The sequence below is a fragment of the Microtus ochrogaster genome, linkage group LG3, assembly GCF_000317375.1.
Source record: "Microtus ochrogaster isolate Prairie Vole_2 linkage group LG3, MicOch1.0, whole genome shotgun sequence".
Classification (NCBI taxonomy): Eukaryota; Metazoa; Chordata; class Mammalia; order Rodentia; family Cricetidae; genus Microtus; species Microtus ochrogaster.
The window spans coordinates 27,704,583-27,725,141 of NC_022029.1; the positions used below are offsets into that span (position 1 = coordinate 27,704,583).

The following is a 20,559-nucleotide window of genomic DNA, read 5'->3' on the forward strand; positions in this document are numbered from 1 at the left end:
GAGCTGCAGGGTTTTGCAGCTAAAGCTGAGTCAGGAAGCCTCTCTTAGATGAGAGCGCTTGCTTCCCTCTAGCAAGCAGAGCAGACCAGAGAAATTGCTGCTACCAAAAAAACATGCTTTACTCTATTCTTTCCCAAGCTTTCTCCAGCTTTCTGTGGATTCAGTTATCCACGTCTGGGCATCATTTGTGGTGATGAGGCTAGCAGGCCTGCTTTTTGTACCACCCGGCTCCTGTATGGTTAGGTTTATACCTGCAATAACAACACACAAATTGTATTCATTTAAACACTGCCTGGCCCATTAGCTCTAGTCTCTTATTGGCTCACTCTCACATCTTGATTAACCCATTTCTATTAAAGTGTGTAGCATCACGAAGTGGTGGCTTACCAGTAAGATTCTAAATATGTCCATCTTGGGTTTGAGCTTCATTGTGTCTGCCTCACTGCCTTCTTCCTCCCAGCATTCTGTTCTGTCTTCCCTGCCTACCTATGTTCTGACCTATCAGGCCAAGCAGTTTTCTTTATTAATCAACCAATGAAAGCAACAGATAGATAGAAGATCCACCCACATCAAGGTGGAGTGGCCTAGTTCACTATGGGTGGTATCCCCTAGAGATGTGGGCCAAGGTTGAGTGAGGCAGGTAGCTGATTTAGGGATGAAGATCTCTCCAGTAAACAGTATTTCTCCTTCACTTCTGCTTCAGTGCCTGCTTCCAAATTCCAGTCATGCTTCAGCTTCAGTTCCTGCCTTGGCTTCCCTTTATGATGGAACTGTGACAAGGAAGTATAAAATTCTCCTCTACCACAGAGTTGTGGAGTTTTTTGTCACAGCAAAAAGAAATCAAACAAAGCACAGTACTGACGCTCAAAGCCTCATAAGTATGAACAGAAAGTAAAACCTTTGCATATAATGGGATATTTTGTGTAATAATCTACTGGGAACCCTTTTTTTTGGGCTCAGTCTCATGTGACATATTTGTGATATTAGTAGATTACACATATGAAATACACAAATATTGAATGTCACAGTTCAATGCTCCATTAAAGAAATTTGTGCAGAATCATTTTTCACTTAGGTATATTTGGAGCATTTGGCAGGTTCTCAGTTGTCCCGTGAATCTCAAATGTATACTATAAATTATTTTCTACTGAATATAAATAACCCCATATCCTGTTGAGATCTTTAGAGTCTTCTTCAATATATTCTTCTAGTGCTTTTTGTAGAATAAAATCCAGAGAATACATTATAACACATTCATATTCAACAGAAAAATTATTGCAACCTATTTCTTATGATATGTAATAATAGAAAGTGGTTAATTTAAGTTGTAAGAGTTAGTTAATAATAAACCTGAGAGCCGGGCGATGGTGGCGCACGCCTTTAATCCCAGCACTTGGGAGGCAGAGGCAGGTGGATCTCTGTGAGTTCGAGACCAGCCTGGTCTACAGAGCTAGTTCCAGGGCAGGCTCCAAAGCCACAGAGAAACCCTGTCTCGAAAAACCAAAAAAAAAAAAAGAAAAAAAAACAAAAAACAAAAACAAAATAATAATAAACCTGAGATAATAGGGCCAACAATTTGTAATTAATATTAAGCCTCTGAGTAGTTATTTGGGAACTGGTGGGTGAGAAATAAGCCTCCAGTTACAATGCTATGCAAAAATTCTATTCTTTTCTTGATATTTTGATTTTCTCATTAAATAATGAATAGATTGAGTAGCAGGAAATGGTACATCACACCCTTTATTCCAGTGCTCTGAAAGCAGAGACAGGTGATGGGAGCTCAGGCTACCGTGGTCTATGCTGTGTTTAAGGACAATTGGTGCTACATAATAGAGAGAAGCTGATTCACAAAAAGAAACAAGCAAACCAACGGAAATAGAAGGAAGCCTCATGTGTGAAAAGAGCTCAAACATGTTGACCTCATTCCTACTTTATTGGTTTTGTCCTTAGGATCTTGAATCAGGAATATTTATACCTTATGTCTCTTTTATCACTTAGGGACGCTGCTACTTCCCTTTATCAAATGTCCATGGATATTCAGGCAGCCTCACCACTGCCACTGGTTTGAATCCTGTGTATAAGCTGAGGCATGTTTTGTTGGACTTATATCACATCTCTTCTCTGATATTATTGGACACCCTGATCCATTGGAAGCAAGAGAGGGTGAGTATGTCCAGGACTTCTGGATTTGTAATTTGTGCATTTGTGACATTGCTGAGGCTGTGGAGCTACTGACTGTTTGCTCCCCTGGCCATGTGCAGAGTATACCAAAGAGTCTTGCACTGGGTCCATTCTTCCCAGTGTGCTGAGTACAAAGCCTCTAACCCTGTTTTTCTTAGAGAAACCACTCTTTCCGGGGCCACTTTCTTGGTATAAAACAGTGCCTGGAACTTGCAAGTGTCAGAAGTTGCCAAGCAGTCAAATTGACGACACTGAGTACAGACTGGTGTGAAGGGTCATGGGTGGTATGCTTTCTCAGTGGTCCATTTTAGAAACATGGTTATGGGGATTTAGAGTTTTCCTCTCATTCATTTTGCAATTTTATATCTTCTCAGTACTGACTGAACCCTAAGCCATGCCTGACATAACACAAAGATAGGCTTTGGTGTTTGGCTAGATCACCCAAGCAAAATGGATCATTCGGAGTGTGTTCTTGTCATTTTGAAAAAGATCATACGAGAGGACTGGATTGTTCCCTCTTTGAGAAAAGGTTAAGATTCCCAGCCACAGAGGAATAGAGTTTCTAAATCAGATTTCTTAAGCATTGACCATTTCTGAGGAAAAAATTGGCATTTTGGAAAAGCTCTCCTCGACTTGCCCTTTGAGAGCCCTGTGAAGGGGATCATGGGCTTAGAGTTGGATTGTCATTTGTTTTGATCTAAGCTGCTTATCCGAGTATTAGACATTCTGTAAAGAAAAACTCAATAAATAATTAATCATTTTACTGGATGAAGTTCTTTGGAGAAAATATAGTATTTTCTTTAGTATTAGATTTCAGGGTACAGGAAGCAAAAGGCTGGAAAGGGACCAGAATCTGATGTCAGCAGACAACACAGGTCATTAGCACATACAGCAAGCGACACCTACTTTCCTGCAGTGCAGGGAAGGTGTGCAATGGGAGCAAGCTACATGGGGCCACTTTATAGCCCTTGGAGGGTCTTGGTAACAGGGTGTTGAAGCAATTTTCTCTGTTAAGCCCTGACATGCAATCTCTCCTTTCTGAAATCATTTGCCCAAGGGCGACAGGCTATCTTGGGCAACAGGCTTTCTCAGTAGTTATTTCTCTCTGGGCTGACTGAGAACTTTTTGCCTTCCTCCATCCCTCATTGTGGGGTTTAAGTGGTCAGCAAGCCCAGCTGTGATAATCTTTTTCAAGGAGGTATTTCAGAACTTCTCAATATGGAAATTGCTTATCTAGGAGAACAGTCAATGACATCATCAAGGCTAAGATTTGTCAAAACAGTCCCTTACAGATGAAGATCATCAATAACGGTCATGTTTAGAGAGACCCAATGTAGTAGACTCCTGAAAAAAATATTTGTGAAATTTACTGTTTATTAAAATTTTAATGTGATTATGGAATCGATGACTCAGCAGTTAAGAGCACAGACTTCTTCTCTAGAGGGTCATGTTTGATTCCCAGCATCCAAATAGTGGCTCCCCCAGTCTGTGAATCAGTTCTAGGTCATCTTCCGTTCTCTCAGGGACCCAAGCACATATTAGCGTACTGAAGTATATGCAAGGAAAACACTGGTGGGGGCTGGAGAGATGGCTCAGAGGTTAAGAAAACTGACTGTTGTTCCGCAGGTCCTGAGTTCAATTCCCAGCAACCACATGGTGGCTCACACCCATCTATAATGAGATCTGGTGCCCAGAACAGTATATACATAATAAATGAATTTAAAAAAAGAAAAACACTGGCACACTTGAGATAAATTAAATAAACCTTAATGCGTATGTGAGTGACATTATTATTCTCAGGAATATTATAGTATTAAAGGGACTTACCTTGCGACCATGGAAGCAATAGCAGGCATACTGAGGTCCAATTCATTTAGTGTCTCTGCATCATCTGTAGAGAATAGAATGACCACTCTGGGCCTCGTTGTTAGCAGTCTGTGAGATCCTGAGGTTTTGGAGTATTTACTGTAGTCAATGAAGGCTTTCTTCATGGCTTTGGGTAAGAATTTTTTTTTTATTTTTAAGGGTTGTTTTTCATAACTCTGAATCTGAGAGAGCGGAAGATGGCATTGTACACCCTAGAAAATGATTCACAGACTGCTGGGAGCCACTATTTGGATGCTGATGGAGTACTCATGATATGTATGTCTATTTTATCCATGCAATAAGCAATTAAATTCCCTTACTAGTGTGTTTTAATCACATTGGTAGAAAATAATACTTTGAAACATAGGTTGTGAGGCTGTCATAGGCTTTTGCCTCATCCTTAAACTTTTTGGTTTCCTATCAACCCTATTTGGGGTTTCTGTGCTTGAATCTACCTGGCCCTGCTCCTATACTGAGTTCTGTTTCTTCCCTTTGAGTCAAGAGATTGGAATGTATAGGAAAAAAGAAAAGAAAAGACCAGCTTCACAGAAAAAGCAAGTGGGGAATACTGGGTATTCTCAGAATACTGCAAGTGAGTGAGAGCACCCAAAATCTCAGAGCATGTTCTTACCAAGCAATGAAATCCTCAAATGGAATAGGTTTATTTCAGAGCACAAGACCTATATGTTAATGTGTTCTTTTTATATGTTTTTGTTGTTTTTTAAATAATTTTTTTTCTAGACAGGATATTTTTATGGAGTATGTGCTGAAGTTCTCTGTATAAAGTGAGCCTCCAATTTAGTGATCTTCTTGCTACTTTCTCAACATTTCAGGGATTAAAAATGCCTGCCACTCGTTGGGCTTCGTGGGGAACGCCTTTAATCCCAGCATTTGGGAGGCAGAGGCAAGGGGATCGACAAAGCGAACTCCCGTCAAGGAAAAAAAAATGCTTACCACCATGTCTGTCATATTTGTTTGGTTTGAATCAGGGTCACTACAAAACTCTGCCTCCCTTAAAAATACTGGCAGTAGATCTTTCGCCAGACTCTTTTCTAAAGTGTTTAGCACTTAACGGTGACAGAGCGGCTGGCGTACAGTTCGCCAATCAGGGACCATATTACTAAAAGAAAAAACTGTCCAATGAGGAGCACGGATAGTCAGAGCGAGAGTCCAGGAAGCCTTTCTTTTTTACGCTTTGCTTAATATACGGGATCCTTGGGAAGACCTGATTTGGGTGACCCTGTTTTCTGCTGAGTGCAGTCCTCTTTGGGAGGACACCTGGCCACCTCAGATGCACGGAATGGTGAGTGCGCTTTGGGCTGCTGGAATCCTGGGGGCGGGTGTGGGACTCTAGCTGCTTTGGAGTTAAGTGACCTGGAGTTTCCCCGGTGCTGTGCAGTCAGTCCAGTGGAAGGCGGAGTCTGGCTCAGCAATGCCTGTGCCCACCTGTGCTTGAAGTGTGCACCCCGCAGGCAGCCTAGGGCCTCGCGTCCCACGCTCTTCTGTCTGGGTGAAGTTGCTTCATCGCAATCACAGCACTCTTGGGTGAGCCCTTACAGAGAACCTGCGCCTACACAGATTTTGCTGCGCGGGAGGTTGGTGATGCTGTGTCCAGACTGCGCTGTGTAGGGACCTGCTTGGTCCTTAAAGTTTCCCTTCTCTTGTGCTTCTGTTTGGGCTGATTTACGTTTTGTTTGTCTGTTCTTTCGGTTGTTTTTTTTTTGTTTGTTTGTTTGTTTTTTGTTGTTGTTGTTTTTGTTTTTTGCACGATATCTCCTTGGAGTTCTTTCGTCTCCTCTTCCCTTTCCTCTCCCATCTGGTCTCCCTTAAATTGTTTCCCATGCTTTTTGCTATTAGAGAAGTTTCCCACCAAACCGCCTTAACACCTATCTCATCCTGCATGCTATTTGTCCTTTTCTTCCATTTTTTAAAATGATAACTGTGAGAATTTTTAATTGTTCTCCTAACTGCGGATGGCCAGAATTACCAGTCTGAAGAGAGAAATTTCAATTTGCTTCATTTTTGTTTTGCAGTGATCTTTTAAGAATTTTGGAATTTTGAAACATTTTTTTCCAACTTTGCAGAAAAGGCCAGTGAAACTCGGAAAGAGCTTTATGGAATTGGCATTGTATGTTTGCTGTAAGCTGCTTTAAACAGAAGGGATTGCGAGTGTCAATTTTCTTTTTTATCTTTTTTTTTTTTTTTTTTTTTTTTTTTTTTTTTTTTTTTTGTTTTTTTTTTTTTTTTTTTTTTTTTTTTTTTTTTTTGGTTTTTCAAGATAGGGTTTCTCTGTAGCTTTGGAGCCTGTCCAGGAACAAGCTCTTTTAGACCAGGCTGGCCTCGAACTCACAGAGATTCTCCTGTCCCTGGGATTAAAGGTGTGCGCCACCACTACCCCACCTAACGAGTGTCAATTTTCTAGCAAGTTATTTCCACATTTTCAGTCCTTGGGAAAAAATAATATTTCATCTCTTTCCCTTTGCCTCTGGATAGTTGGTTTATGTCGGTAGTGTAATTTCTGACCATTTGGGAAGCTTCAGAATTTTCATCTGAGAGAAAGATGAGTGTGCTTTCTGCCTAGTAGAGAAAATGTTTTTATTTGAACATTGTGTTTAAAAGAATACAGTGTCCGTGTAATTATTTTGGGGTATAAGCTAGCCAGGCGGCCGGGGTGCTGGGGACGCAGCCCTGCCACTCTTAACACTACAGATCTCCTTTTGTTGACTAGCCTAACCTTGAACTCAGAGATCTCCCTTCTCTGCTTCATGCATTCTGAGATGAAAGTCTTGCATCACTGTGCCTTACTTTGTGGGCTCTGGTTACATTTCCATTACCACTCATCTGCTGGGAATTTCATTTCCGTTTTCTTCATTGCTGAGTGGAAATCATTATATTTATGTGCCGCATCTCCATTTTCCAGACATCACCTGATGAAGATCCACTCTGATTCCTTTTTCACCAACTGGGACTAGAGCAACAATCACCATGCGTGTGCATGTATCTGTTGTAGTGTGTGGACTCTTTTCAGGAGAAGCCCAGAGAGGTTTGTCTTGGTGAGATGCTATTTTGATTTCTTACTTTTGAGGCAGGCACACGTTGACTTGCTTATTAATTCCAGCATGTTAAACTCTCACTAATGGTGAGTATGTATTCACTTTTGCACACATCCTCAATAGGGTTTGAGGTCTTTGGGGTTGCAGGGCAAGCTTTTCACCTGCTTAACTGTTTTCTAGCTCTGTGGACATCTGTTTTGTTGTTTTGTTATTAAAAAGTGGAGCAAAACTTTTAAATATATTTTTATTACTTGGAATTTCCTACATATAAGTGATATATGTTAATCATATTTAGCCTGTACACCCTAAGCATACCTGAATCTTAATTTTGTGTGTTTTTGTTGTCTGCCTTTATTTGTTCCTTTCTTCCTTTCCCTTCCTTCTTTCCTTCCTTTCTTCTTTCTTCTCTCTTTACCTCCCTCCCTTCCTTCCTTCTTTCCTCTTTTTCTTTGTTTTCTATAACTCATGAGTTCACTTAGTGCTGTCCAAGTGTATGTGGCCATCCACAGGGAATGGACAAACTACTAGTGGTCACATTCCAGAAGAAAAATAACTCTACACCCCCCCCCCCAGTCACCAGTTGCTGATACCTGCTTAGCTGGGGTTGGCTTCTTGAAGACCAATCCCATTCTGCTCAGTGTTTTGACTGACGTGATCTAAAGCGCTGGATTTTGAGTTCGATAAATGCATTGTAGAATACTGTGAAATTGAGCTGCTTCTCAATAAGGGTATTCTCTTTCCCCCTGTGTCTTTTATCCATTGATCGTCTAGAAAACTGCAATGTTCATATTTGTCTTAGGCAGTTATTAAATTATGTAGTATCAAATCGACTAGAAATCAGTTGTTTCTAACTAAATAAAATTGTCTATGCTCTTAAGTATTAAGCTAACAATAATTAATATTTCTAAGATAAATTTTAACTCATAAAAAGTAAGACTCCTCTTTTAAATGACAGGTTTTTCCAAGTTCTGGTCTTGTCCAATTTAAATTAACAGGAAAAAAATAATTTAAATAGAAAGCTGATGTCTGTTCTGTGTACTTAAACCTTAATAATTATGAGATTAGGCTCTATCCACGTCTTTGCCATCAAGGTGTTCTACTCAGATTATAACTATGTTTTCTAAAAGACAGGCTTTCGAGTCAGGATGGGTAATACTAATAAAATATGATCTAAGATCTAAACAATACCCTAAGCTACAACTGAAAAATATTACAATATCTTTGTCTTTAAAATGATCTTGGAGATACGTGTGTATATGTAGTGTTTTCTTGTACTTGTGTTTTTATATAGTTTCCATTCTACAATTCGGCTTATAATTAAGTGATCTTTTAATTAAAACTTCCAGGTTGGCCTAAATTTCTTTTAGTTCATAGTATAATTAAAGCTTCCTTTTTATTGTAGTTAGATAAACCATTAGTCAATATGTTATTAAGTTAGTCATAAGCTCAGATCTGAGGCTATAAGAAGTCTAAAATGTTCTTGTTTCTTTTAAGACATAGTAACTTGTATGACAATATTTCATTATTGTCAACAAGGCCCTCACCTCAGAGATGATCCTGTAGTCTCCGTGATTCCTAAAATGTAAAGATTGAGCAAATGACTCATCCCTGTGATCTCAGACTTCCTTAAGTAATTAATATCCTTAAAACATAAACCCCAGGCAGTACATTTCTTCAAAATAATTGCTTAGAGTTTCCAGTAGATAATCATATCTCTAATTAAAAATCAAGTCTTAAGTTTATTTAAAATCATTCACTGTCAAGGTTTAGTAAAGTATACAGCAGTTAAATTATATTTTCATTAAAAATCATTAGAAAATGGATAAGTTGAAGCATGAGGTGTAAAAAACCACAAATGTGTTCACCTCATTCCACACCCTTGTGTTTGCATAGCAGGCCCATTTCTGTTCTGTGTCTGCACAGACCTAGGGATTCCCTCAATCCCATTATTCCTCTACCCTTATCCCTTTTAAGGATATCAATCAACTGTATTGAGTTTGGCATTAGGATCTTGAATCAGGAATATCCAGGTTTTCTGTGTCTTTAGACAGTCAGAGGTGCTGTTACTTCCCTGTTTCAAATGTCCACTGAGGTGCATGGATATTCATGAAGCTTCATCACTGCCACTGGGGTTGAATCCTGTGTAGAAGCTGAGCTGTGTTGTGGTGGAAAGAGACCAGGGTCTGATCTCAGCAGACAGCACTGGTCATGAGCACAGACAGCAAATGACACTGATTTTCCTGCTGTGCACTGGGAGCAAGCTGTCTGGGACCCTTCATAGGACATGGGAAGGGACATGGGAATGAGGAAGTTGATGCAGCTTCCTGGGTTGTGTTTGTATGTAATCCTTCCCTCCTGAAATCATTTGCCCAAGAGAGACGGACGACTCAGCAGACATTTTCCTCTTCTGAAATTAATATTGCTTTAATTAAAGTAATGCTTAAAGAAAATTAAGCAAAACCTAGTTTCTTGCAATAAAGGTGTTATACATAAAAGCTTACAAACTAGTTTGTAATAGCTTCATAGTAGGGATTGTGTAGAACAGTTATGAGACTGTGATCGAAGGGAAGAAAAGTATTAGGTGTTGCTAATCATAGTGGCTCATGATTGAAATCCTAGCACCTGCAAAAGTGGTGTAAAGCGTAAAGAAACGAGGAACTATTCTTAGAATAACAGAGGTTACGCTAGTGTTAGATAAATCGGAGTATTGAGACAGCTCCTATTTTTTTTTAAATAATGTACTTATACCCCCACTAAGTCTAATTATTGCAGCCCTTATTTACGGTGTGCTTGGGGCCACATTCCTAAAGAACAGTGACTCTCCCTTCCCTAGAATCCATCAACCAAAACTAGCATCTTAGTAAGGGCTGGGGCTTCAAAGTCCACCTCCGTGCATTGCTGGAGTTTTTCACAGCCAGGATCACATGGAGATCTTATGAGTGTGGCCACAGCAGTTGTGAATTCAGGTATGCAGCAGCTGTGTCACATGCAGACCCCAGCATTTCACACTTCTGCTCCCCTTTTTGCAATGTTTTCTGAGCTTTCAGGGTTAGGGGTCAGATAGAATTGTCACATCTATGCTCAATAGTCACATGCAGACCCCAGCATTTCACACTTCTGCTCCCCTTTTTGCAATGTTTTCTGAGCTTTCAGGGTTAGGGGTCAGATAGAATTGTCACATCTATGCTCAATAGTCACGGTTGCTTGTTTTTACAATTTAAATTGCAATGCATCTCTGTATAAACTACCATTACTACAATAAGGAGCTTCTCTGAGCCAGGTTGTGAGCAGCAGAAATCTATGGATGAATCACAAATATTTAGAAGGCAATGTGTCAACACGACCACTTAGAAAAACAAGAGTAGGTTCTCTCTGAGAACTTATGACTTCCCTAGCCATGGGTTTTGACTCTGTTAAAGTACCAGGTATGTTTTCCCTTCTGTGGAACAGGCCTGAAATTAACTGGCAATAGTTGCTTAGCATCATCAATATTCTTTACTATTGGCATATCTTGCCTGGCATCTATTTTGTGGCATTCCGGTTTACCTCAGGATACCCTGGTTTCATAGTATATTTCAACACTATGACCGATGGGCAACTGGGACATTCCTGGTCAGCTCGTGGTTGATTTCTCTGTGTCGTGCAATCCACAAGTGTTGTGTCTTTAGCAATAGGATTTTATCATCTTCCTTTTCTGGGCTACCAACAGCAACAACAATAGGCTATATCGTTTTGTGCCTTGGAACCCTCTCTGACCAGTGATGTGTGCCTGACACTGACATTTTATTTAGTCACTCGTGGATTTTGGCACCAGCTTTTTCTCTAATGTGTGGTGATAGTGGCTTACTCAGAGCTTTGTGGGTTTGTGGTTAGACTGCTCTCCTACATGCAGAGTTCAAAATCTGGTCTACACAGAAAGACAGAGTTCCAGGAGAGCCAGGACTTCATAGTGATGCTCTGCTCTTCCCCCATAAAGGTATTTTTAAGTAGCTTACAAGCTAGTGGTGTTTCAGAAGGCTTTTAAAATACATATGTAGCTTTCTTTAACCCACTTCCTAACCCTACTTTTCTCTATACTGCTTTCATCCATATTTAAACCTTCAGCCTCCAGTATTTCCTCCTTGTTCATTCACATCACATAATCAGTACTATCCCCACTGGCTATATGCATATATATTTATCCTGTTTTGCAAGATTCTACTGAAGTCACCTCGTACTGAAAAGTTTCTGGACAGCAAAGGAAAGGAACTCAGAGGAGAGGCATTCCACAGAAAATCTTTGTAAGGTATACATATGTGGATTTGTGGCTGGAATATATATCAAATTAAAAATAAGTCAACTAAATATCAGGAACTCAAACAACATAGTTAAAAGAAAAAATGGACCATGAACTGGAAAGACGGCTCAGTGCTTGACAGCACTGGTTGTTCTTCCAGAGAACCCAGGTTCAGTTCCCAGCACCCAATGGCAGCTCACAACTGTCTGGAACTTTATTCCAGGGGATCTGACACACTCACACCAATGCACATAAAATAAGTTATTAAAAAAAGTGGACCACATAATATAGGTGTAGAGAGAGTGAACAACCTTGTCTTGTTTTGGGTTGTAGAATTGTCTTTCTTTCATCTAAGTTGTTGCTCCTGGGATCATTGTAAACTGCCTTTATTATGTTGAGCATGCCCCTTGAATCTCTAATTTCTCCTGGATTTTTATCATGAAGTGTAGTAGCAGGCTGCCCAGGCTCTTGAAATAATCACACAGCAACTGTATTAATTAAATCACTGCTTGGCCCATTAGCTTAGCTTCTTATTGGCTAACTCTTACATCTTAATTTAACCCATTTCTATTAATCTGTGTATTGCTATGAGGCTGTGGTTTACCGGGTAGAGTTCTGGCATCTTTATTCAGCAGGATTACATGGCTTCTCCTTACTCTGCCTTTTCCCAGCATTCAGTTTAGTTTTCCCCACCTAGCTCTGTTCTGTCCTGCTCTGCTATAGGCTCAAAGCCATTTCTTTATTCATTAACCAATAAAAGCAACACATAGACAGAAGGATCTCCCACCCCAATGAAGAGTTGTTGGATTTTATCAGATATTTCTTGAATACCTTTTCATTTTTAATTGTGTTAATATGGTTCTTCTCTGTGCTTTTTAGTTAATTTGGACAGGGGTCTGCCAATCTCATTTTTTTTTCAGTGAGAAAACTCTTTATTTTACTGATGTTTGTATTGTTTGTTGGTTGTATTTTATTGATTTCAGCTCTGATTTTGATTACATATTATCTTCTACTCATTTTGAGTGTGATTTCTTCTTGATATTCCAAGTGTGTTGTTAAGTTATTCTTGAGATCTGTTTGATTTTTTTTTTGTATGTAGGCAATTTGTGTGATGAACGTGCATCTTAGAAATGTCATCATTGCCTTCCCTAAGTTTGTGCATTTTGTGTATTCATGCAATTCTAGAGAGTCTTTCATTTATGAATTCTGTCTTGACATTTTTTAATTAGTGTAAATTGTATAATTTTATCCGTATAATTGTTTATTTCTGTAGTTAGTTGTTCACATCCCATGGAGTAAAGTTTTCTGTGGTTTCTCTTGTTGATACTCAGTTTCACTTCATGATGCTTAGATAAAATGCAGGATTGTATTTCAGTTTTGTTGTTTCTCAGTAGACTTGCTCTGTGCCTAAATATGTGATCATTTTGCAGAGTTCCATGGGGTCTCGAGTATAAGGTATATTCTTTTGAATTTGGGTGAGATGTTTTGTATTTCTTTAGTTCATTTAGTTTATACTGTGAGTTAGATCCAGCATTTCTCTGCTTAGCTTTATGTGGATGATCTGTGTATTGCTGGGAGTGGAATAGTGAAGTCTCTCACTGTTATTGTGTGAGTGTCAATAGGTCAATTAAGCTGTAGCAGTGTTTGTTTCTGTTTGCTTGTTTAAGCAAACTTGGATGCCCTTATTTTTGGGAAATAGATGTTAAGAATAGAAATGCCCTTTGAGTATATGGTGTCCTTTCCTGTATCTTCTGATTAGTTTTAGTTTGAAGTCTATTTTGTCAGATATTAAAATGGCTACACTGAAGGGCTGGAGAGATGGCTCAGAGGTTAAGAGCATTGCCTGCTCTTCCAAAGGTCCTGAGTTCAATTCCCAGCAACCACATGGTGGCTCACAACCATCTGTAATGGGGTCTGGTGCCCTCTTCTGGCCTGCAGGCATACACACAGACAGAATATTGTATACATAATAAATAAATAAATAAATAAATAAATAAATAAATAAATAAATAAATATTGAAAAATAAAATAAAATGGCTACATTGGCTTACTTTTGGATCCATTTTCTTGGAATAATCTGTTCTATCACTTTTCCTGGAGGTGATGTCTATCCTTGATGTTGAGGTGCATTTCCTGGAAGCAGCAGACAGACCCTGTTTCCACATCCATCCTGTTAGTTTGTGTGTTTTTATTCGGGGAATTCAGACCATTGATATCAACCAGCAGTGTTTGTTGATTTATTTATTTATCATGTATGCAATGTTTCTCCTGCATGTATACCTGCATGCCAGAAGAGGGCACCAAACCTCATTACAGATGTGAGCCACTGTGTGGTTGCTGAGAATTGAACTCAGGACCTCTGGAAGAGCAACCAGTGCTCTTAACCTCTGAGCCATCTAACCAGCCCTGTTAATTCTTTTTAATTTGTTTTTGTTGTTCTTTCAATTGGTGTGTGTGTGTGTGTGTGTGTGTGTGTGTGTGTGTGTGTAAGTGTGTGCACACACATTATTGCTAAAATTGGCCCAAAACACACACTCCCTCTCATATGAAGAGCATCTATGATGGTCATGTTTTGAGACCCAATTTGATAGACACCTAAAGAAAGTATTGGTGAATTTTACTGTTTATTTCTGTTAAAATCTTAATGAGAATAAGGGATGGAGAGATGGGTCAGCAGTTAAGAGCACAGATTTCTTTTCCAGAGAGCCATGTTTGATTCTCAGAATCCACTCACACAGTCTATGACTCCACTTTCAGGGAATGTAATGTCTTCTGGCTTCCCTTGACACCAAACACATATGAAGTACACTGAGGTACCTGCAATAAGAAAAAAAAAAAATTCATACACATGAAATGAAATAAGTCTTAATGTTCGTGTGAGTGACATTATTTGTCTAATGACTATTGTGGTGTTGAAGGAGTTATTCATGGCCCTGGAAGCAATACCAGCCAGGATGAGGTCCCAAGGTTAAGTGACTTAGTATCTTTGTATCATCACTAAAGAATGGCCATTGTGAATTTTTATTTTATTTTACTTTTAGCAGTCTGTGAGATCCTGAGGTTTGGGTGTAATTTAGTGACTGGAGGTTTTCTTTATGACCTTGGGAAAAGAAAACCTTTTCTGAAATTTAAGAGATGCTTTTCATAACTCAGAATCCAGTTGGAATACTCCTGCCATGTATGTCTATTTTGTCCATCCGGTGAGTAATTGTATTCCCTCGTTGGTGTGTTTTAAGTATATTGGCAGAGAATGAATATATTGAAAATGAAATGAGAGACCTCATCTCTAATATCTGAGGTTCCCTATCAAGCCCTATATATTGTTGCTGTGTTGGATTGTACTTAGAGCTTTATATTTTGTTTTCTTTTTCTTAGAAAAGGGTATTCTCCTGAGCACCTGTTTTGGGTGACTGTGTTCTGCTGACTTCTGGCATCTTCGGGTGGACACCTAGATGTATCAGATGCACAGAATGGTGAGTGTGCCCTGAGCTTCTGAAATCCGGGGATGGGGGCGGGTGAATGAAAAATAGAAGAGAACATGACTGCTCCCATATATGGTAGAGGAGATGGTGAGAGACAGACAGACAGACAGACAGACCAGGGGCATCTGGAGTGATCCAGAATTAACTAGATCATGTTAGGAGAGAGAGTAGGGAAAGCAAGAAACAAATAGAAGAGAGGAAGGAGATCAGGGTATCAAGTGGCCAAGAGGCAGAAAGGCCAAGATACCAGAGTAGCCAAAATGACTGAATTATACAGAATCAGAGAAGCTGGGGAAAGGAAAACCCAGCCTAATCACTGGGTTGGGTAGGAGTGGGGTATGCCAGTCCGGAGGACACTGTAACAGGTGGACTGGCAGCCAGCATTCTCTTTGATATGTTAATAGACACTTTAGCAATTTGTCCAGGGTTTGAGACCTAGCATGTGATTTGCAACACTAGCTGTTTTGGAGGCCTTTCTCGCTAGCCCCTGAAGTTTCCCCTGGTGCTATGCAGCCCAGTGGAGGTGAAGTCTGAGACAGCAGTGCTATGCCATTGTGCTCTTGAAGTGCGCACCCTGCAGGCAGCCTTGAGCCACTGTCCTTGTGAAGCTGCTTCTTTGTAATCCCTAGCACTCTTAACTGAGTCTTTGGATGAACTTGTCTGAACATAGATCTTGCTGGGCCTCTGGATTGGTGATGCAGAGTCTAGATTGTGCTGTGTAGTTGACTTCAGTGTGCTTTACATTTATAATATATTTATTACACTTTTGTGTGCATTTACATTGATTTTCCTTTTAATTTATGTGTAATATTTATTGTCATTTCTCTATTTCATTTTGCTTTTGGTGACAGGGTTTCCCTGTATAACACAGGAACTCCTGGTACACACTAGGCTAGCCTTGAACTCATACATCCTCCTCCTCTGCCTCATATATTCTGGGATGACAGGCTTTACCTCCCTGCTGGATTATCTTTTTTTTTTTTTTATGCAGAGATACTTGTGTAACAAACGACTGGCTGGAAATCACTTTATAACTAAGCCTTGATACTAAACTAAACTCCTCCTCCCATTCCCATGCTTGTTTTCTCCTCTTCAGTCCTATATTCACCACACTATCTACACATCCCACGCATTCTGCTGCCCCTGCACCACCCACAGATCTCATGAAATGTTTCTTTTCCATGGTCTCTATAGATACTCATCCAGTTTTGAAACATATGGGTAACAGATCAGACATAGAACCATATAAAGGAGATACAGACAGCATTTAACTTTGCTTGCATAGGTTACATGGTTCGTTGTAATTACATTTCCAGTTACATCCCTTTCCCTGCAAATTCCATTTTGGTTTTCTTTTCTGCTGAGTGGGATTTTGATGTGTACCTGTGCCTTTAGCTGGTCTTTCTTTGGAGCACCAGCTCCCAAGTTATGACACAGAGACTTATTAATTATGAACGCTTGGCATTAGCTTAGGTTTGTTCCCAACTAGCTCTTAAAATTAATCTGTTTATATTAATTACATTCTGCCATGTGGCTCATTACCTTTCCTCAGTATGTATGTCTGACTTCCTCTGCATCTGATTGGTGAATGCCCCGCCCCTCAGATTCTTCCCAGAGTTCCTGTCTCTGCCCGAAAGTTTGACCTATCTTCTGCCTAGCTCTTTGCCATTCAGCTCTTTATTAAACCAATCCGAAGTGCCTGAGGCAGGTAAGGAAGAACAGAGAGACACATCTTCACATATTGTATGATCAGATACCCCCAATACTTCCCCTTTTTGTTTAAAATAAAAAAGGAGAGGTTTTAACTCTGAGTTAAACTGTATACTATACAGATAAGAATTACATTCATAATATCCAGTTTATTTTTATTATGAAAAGCCTTATGTTTTTAAAACATCTTAAATGCCATATTCTGTAGATCTCTGAAGTGTTTGAAGACCACCTATCTATCTAAAATATATCTCTGTTTAACCCTGAAAACATACCTAACATGACTAAATGTTTCATTGTTATAGATGAATAACTATTAACCTGCATTTCTTTTTTTTTTTTCTATTTCGGTTTTTTCGAGACAAGGTTTCTCTGTAGCTTTGGAGCCTGTTCTGGAACTAACTCTTGTAGACCAGGCTGGCCTCGAACTCACAGAGATCTACCTGCCTCTGCCTCCCAAGTGCTGGGATTAAAGGCATGCGCCACCACCACCCGACTAACCTGCATTTCTTAATAATCCTAAACAGTTTGTAATAATAGCTTTCAAGGACTTTATACTTTACATTACATGAAGGGGCCTGCTTGTTGGCGTTTATGTCCTGCCCAGTTCCCCACAGCCGGCAAGCCCCAAAGAAAACCACACAGAGATCTCCATAAGTTATAATACTGATTGGCCCATTAGCTCAGGCTACTTATTAGCTCTTGTAGATTATATTAACCCATTATTCTTATCTATTTTAGCCACATGGCTCAGTACCTTTCTCAGCAGGGTAGTTCATATCTTGCTTCTTCAGTGGTCTGGGCAAAACTGCGGAGGGAGCTTCCTGCTTCCCAGAATACTCCTGTTCTCATCACCCCACCTCTACTTCCTGTGTGGTTGACCCGCCTATACTTCCTGCCTGGCCAATCAACTTTTATTTAAAATATGATTGACAGAATACAGACAATTCTCCCACACCACATTACATTTCAAAATGAGCTGCATACTACAATACCTTAAAGAAGAGTAGAAGCATATGTACAGTATATTATAACAAAAATAACCTTAAATTTGTATAGATATACTGAAATCCATACCAGTGTAAAATATTTGAGACTAGTAGTTTCTTTTAAGCATAAAAGTAGACTCAATAATCTACCCTTTTATTCTGTCATTCCTATATTCCCTGCCTCCTTATTTTTTCACTAGATAGGAGAGAAAGAAGGATGGATGAAAGAAAGAAGGAAAGAAGGAAAGAAAGAAAGAAGGAAAGAAAGAAAGAAAGAAAGAAAGAAAGAAAGAAAGAAAGAGAGAAATTTCTTAATCTTACCTCCATTGTTTAGTTTCCTCCCTGACTATAACTGATAACAGCTTGCAATGACAAGTGTCCGTAACCCACCAAAAGACCAAAACCCACTAATTCCACCTCTTGGGGATGTGTCATGTTCTTAAAATTATTTCCTGTCATTTGGCAGCAATGGTATCTTTAGGTGGTGAACCTGAGAAAAATGGATAATAGTTAAGTCCTAACTAGACACAGCATGCAAAAAGATTCTATGTTTGAACCAATAGGATTACATTTGGTAAGCCTTGTTAACTGAGCATGCATTTCCCATAGTCATCTGAGTTTAGTACTGTTGGAGAGAGGTTGCTTGTGGTTCCCGGCTGCCTGGCTAGCTTACACCCGAAATAATCACATAGAAACTATATTAATTAAATAACTGCTTGGCCCATTCACTCTAGCTTCTTGCTGGCTAACTCTTATATTAATTCAACCCATTTCTATTAATCTGTACATGGCCACGTGACAGTGGCTTACCTGCAAAGATTTGGCATGTCTGACTCTGGTGGCTCCATGGCATCTCTCTCTGACTCTGCCTTCTTCCTCCCAGCATTCTGTTTAGTTTTCCCCACCTAGCTGTGTTCCCCTATAGCTCTGATATAGGCCCAAAGCAGTTCCTTTATTCATCAATGAATGCAACACATAGACAGAAAGACCTTCTACACCATAGAACTGTGCAGGCCCACTTATTTAGAAGAGGAAGTTGTGAAAACATTAAAAGAAAAATTCTTCTTGAGGATTCCCCAGAGAACAGTTTGCTCTATTGCACATACACCTCAAACTACTTCATTTCAAATCAGCTTGTTTCCCATATTATCCTATGTTTTCCAAAGGTATTTGAAGGCAATGAGGAGTTACTGAGGCATAACTAAAAGAAGTAACTTGTTGCTATTTTAAAAGCAGACATAGACACAGCACACCAAAGATAATTCTTCTGTGAAGGATACCCACAGATCCCTAAGTTCATTGTTCAGAGAGGGCTGTGTGAAGAGACCATGCCAATGGAGTTCCATGTGCTCAGCTGTCTGCTCTACACTTGTCCCAATGACTATTAATCTTGTTATCTCTGATAGCAGTTCTCCTTGTTGAAAATTTTAACTTGCTTGTATTCTTTTCTTCTACCAAGGACTTGACAATCTTTGCTTTCAAGTTCATTTCAAGCTCTCTGATGTACAGAAGAATGAAGTTATATTCTTGAATTCAATAACACAGGAATGGCTCTTCCTCTAGTTCCTGACTAAATCCTCAATTCCCACTGAACCTTCCTGACTCTTGTCTCTGCTGTAGGCATTTATTTTTAGCAGTTTTGTCCTATAAGTGTCTCCCTGACTGATTCATTCAGTTTTGCATTCTATGTGTTCTCGGGTTGTTTTGTTTTTGTCTAAAGAGAGTTTTCTTGCCAGTTCTTCCATGTTCCCTCCACAACAAGTTCTAATGCCAACAGAGGACCTGTTAGTTTTACTTACAACAAGGGTTCAAGTTTTTAAAAAAATCTACTTCTTGTATTGGGCTTCTCATCCAGTTGTCATAAATGACTCTGGGTAATGTGACTTAAAGCAGAACTGAAGGTACAGTCCATTAAAGGCACAACAGTGGAGGGGCTGGTCACATCACACACAATCACGAATAGTGTAGTTGTGTAGTTTCTCAGATCACTCCTTCCACTAATGTAAACCCTATATAGTTCACAAAGGGCTTCATCTCAAGTGTGTGTGTGTGTGTGTGTGTGTGTGTGTGTGTGTGTGTGTGTGTGTGCCTCGCCCCATAGGCTCATGTATTTGAAACCTTAGTTCTTAGTGAAACTCATTGAAAACTATTAGGAAATTTTGTCTCAGTCTAGGAGGTATGTCACTGGGGGTGTTCTTTGAGGTTTAAAAGCTCATTCCTGGCATTCTGTCTGTCTTTTTGTCTGCTGCCTTTTCCAGGAGTAAAACATGCAGGCACTCTTCTAGCTCCATGCCTGTCTGCTTCCTGTCGTTGTAATCATGGACCAACCTCTAAAAGGGTAAAGAAGTCCAGATTAGATGATGTCTTTTATAATAGCCGCCTTGATCATGGGCTCTCATCTCAGCAGCAGAATCGTAACGGAGACTGTGCATCTGCCTTTCTTACAATAAGAACTCAAGATAGCATTCTACAGGTGTTTCGGAATTAACCTTTATTGACATCATCACTTAGAAGTGTCCTCAGAATCTGCAGTGCTCAGTGATTCTGTATAGCGTCAGCCCACAGTTACAGGTAACCATATAATATGTGCTTTGTTTCAGGAGTCTGTGACCTTCGAGGATGTGGCTGTGAAATTCACCTCAGGAGAGTGGGCTTTGTTGGATTCCAGTCAAAAGACACTCTACAGAGATGTGATGGGGGAGACACTTTTGAACCTTATGTCCATAGGTAAAAACACAACCTGTTCCCATTGCTTATTCAGTCAGAGAGCAACTGTTCCCAGTTTGTGTGTGTAGTGTTGTGATTTAGATCCTTGAATTGAACATGTGGTTAATTTAGCGAGCATGCCCGTGTCTTTTTTTGTTTTTTGTTTTGTTTTTTTAGTTTTTTCAAGACAGGGTTTCTCTGTAGCTTTGAAGCCTGTCCTGGCACTAGCTCTTGTAGACCAGGCTGGCCTCGAACTCACAGAGATCCACCTGCCTCTGCCTCCCGAGTGCTGGGAT

General features: G+C 39.7%; 1 protein-coding gene across 1 annotated transcript in view; it reads left to right on the forward strand.

The window, feature by feature from the left end:
• The first annotated feature begins 5,189 nt into the window (after positions 1–5,189).
• LOC102002775 (zinc finger protein 2 homolog) overlaps positions 5,190–20,559 on the forward strand; it is a 32,676-nt gene continuing 17,306 nt past the window's right edge. The window contains exons 1-4 of the mRNA XM_005360672.3: positions 5,190–5,350; positions 6,968–7,100; positions 14,752–14,849; positions 20,158–20,284. Of these exons, the coding sequence (XP_005360729.2) occupies positions 14,829–14,849; positions 20,158–20,284 (148 nt within the window). The 5' untranslated portion in view covers positions 5,190–5,350; positions 6,968–7,100; positions 14,752–14,828. The remainder of the gene's footprint in view (positions 5,351–6,967; positions 7,101–14,751; positions 14,850–20,157; positions 20,285–20,559) is intronic.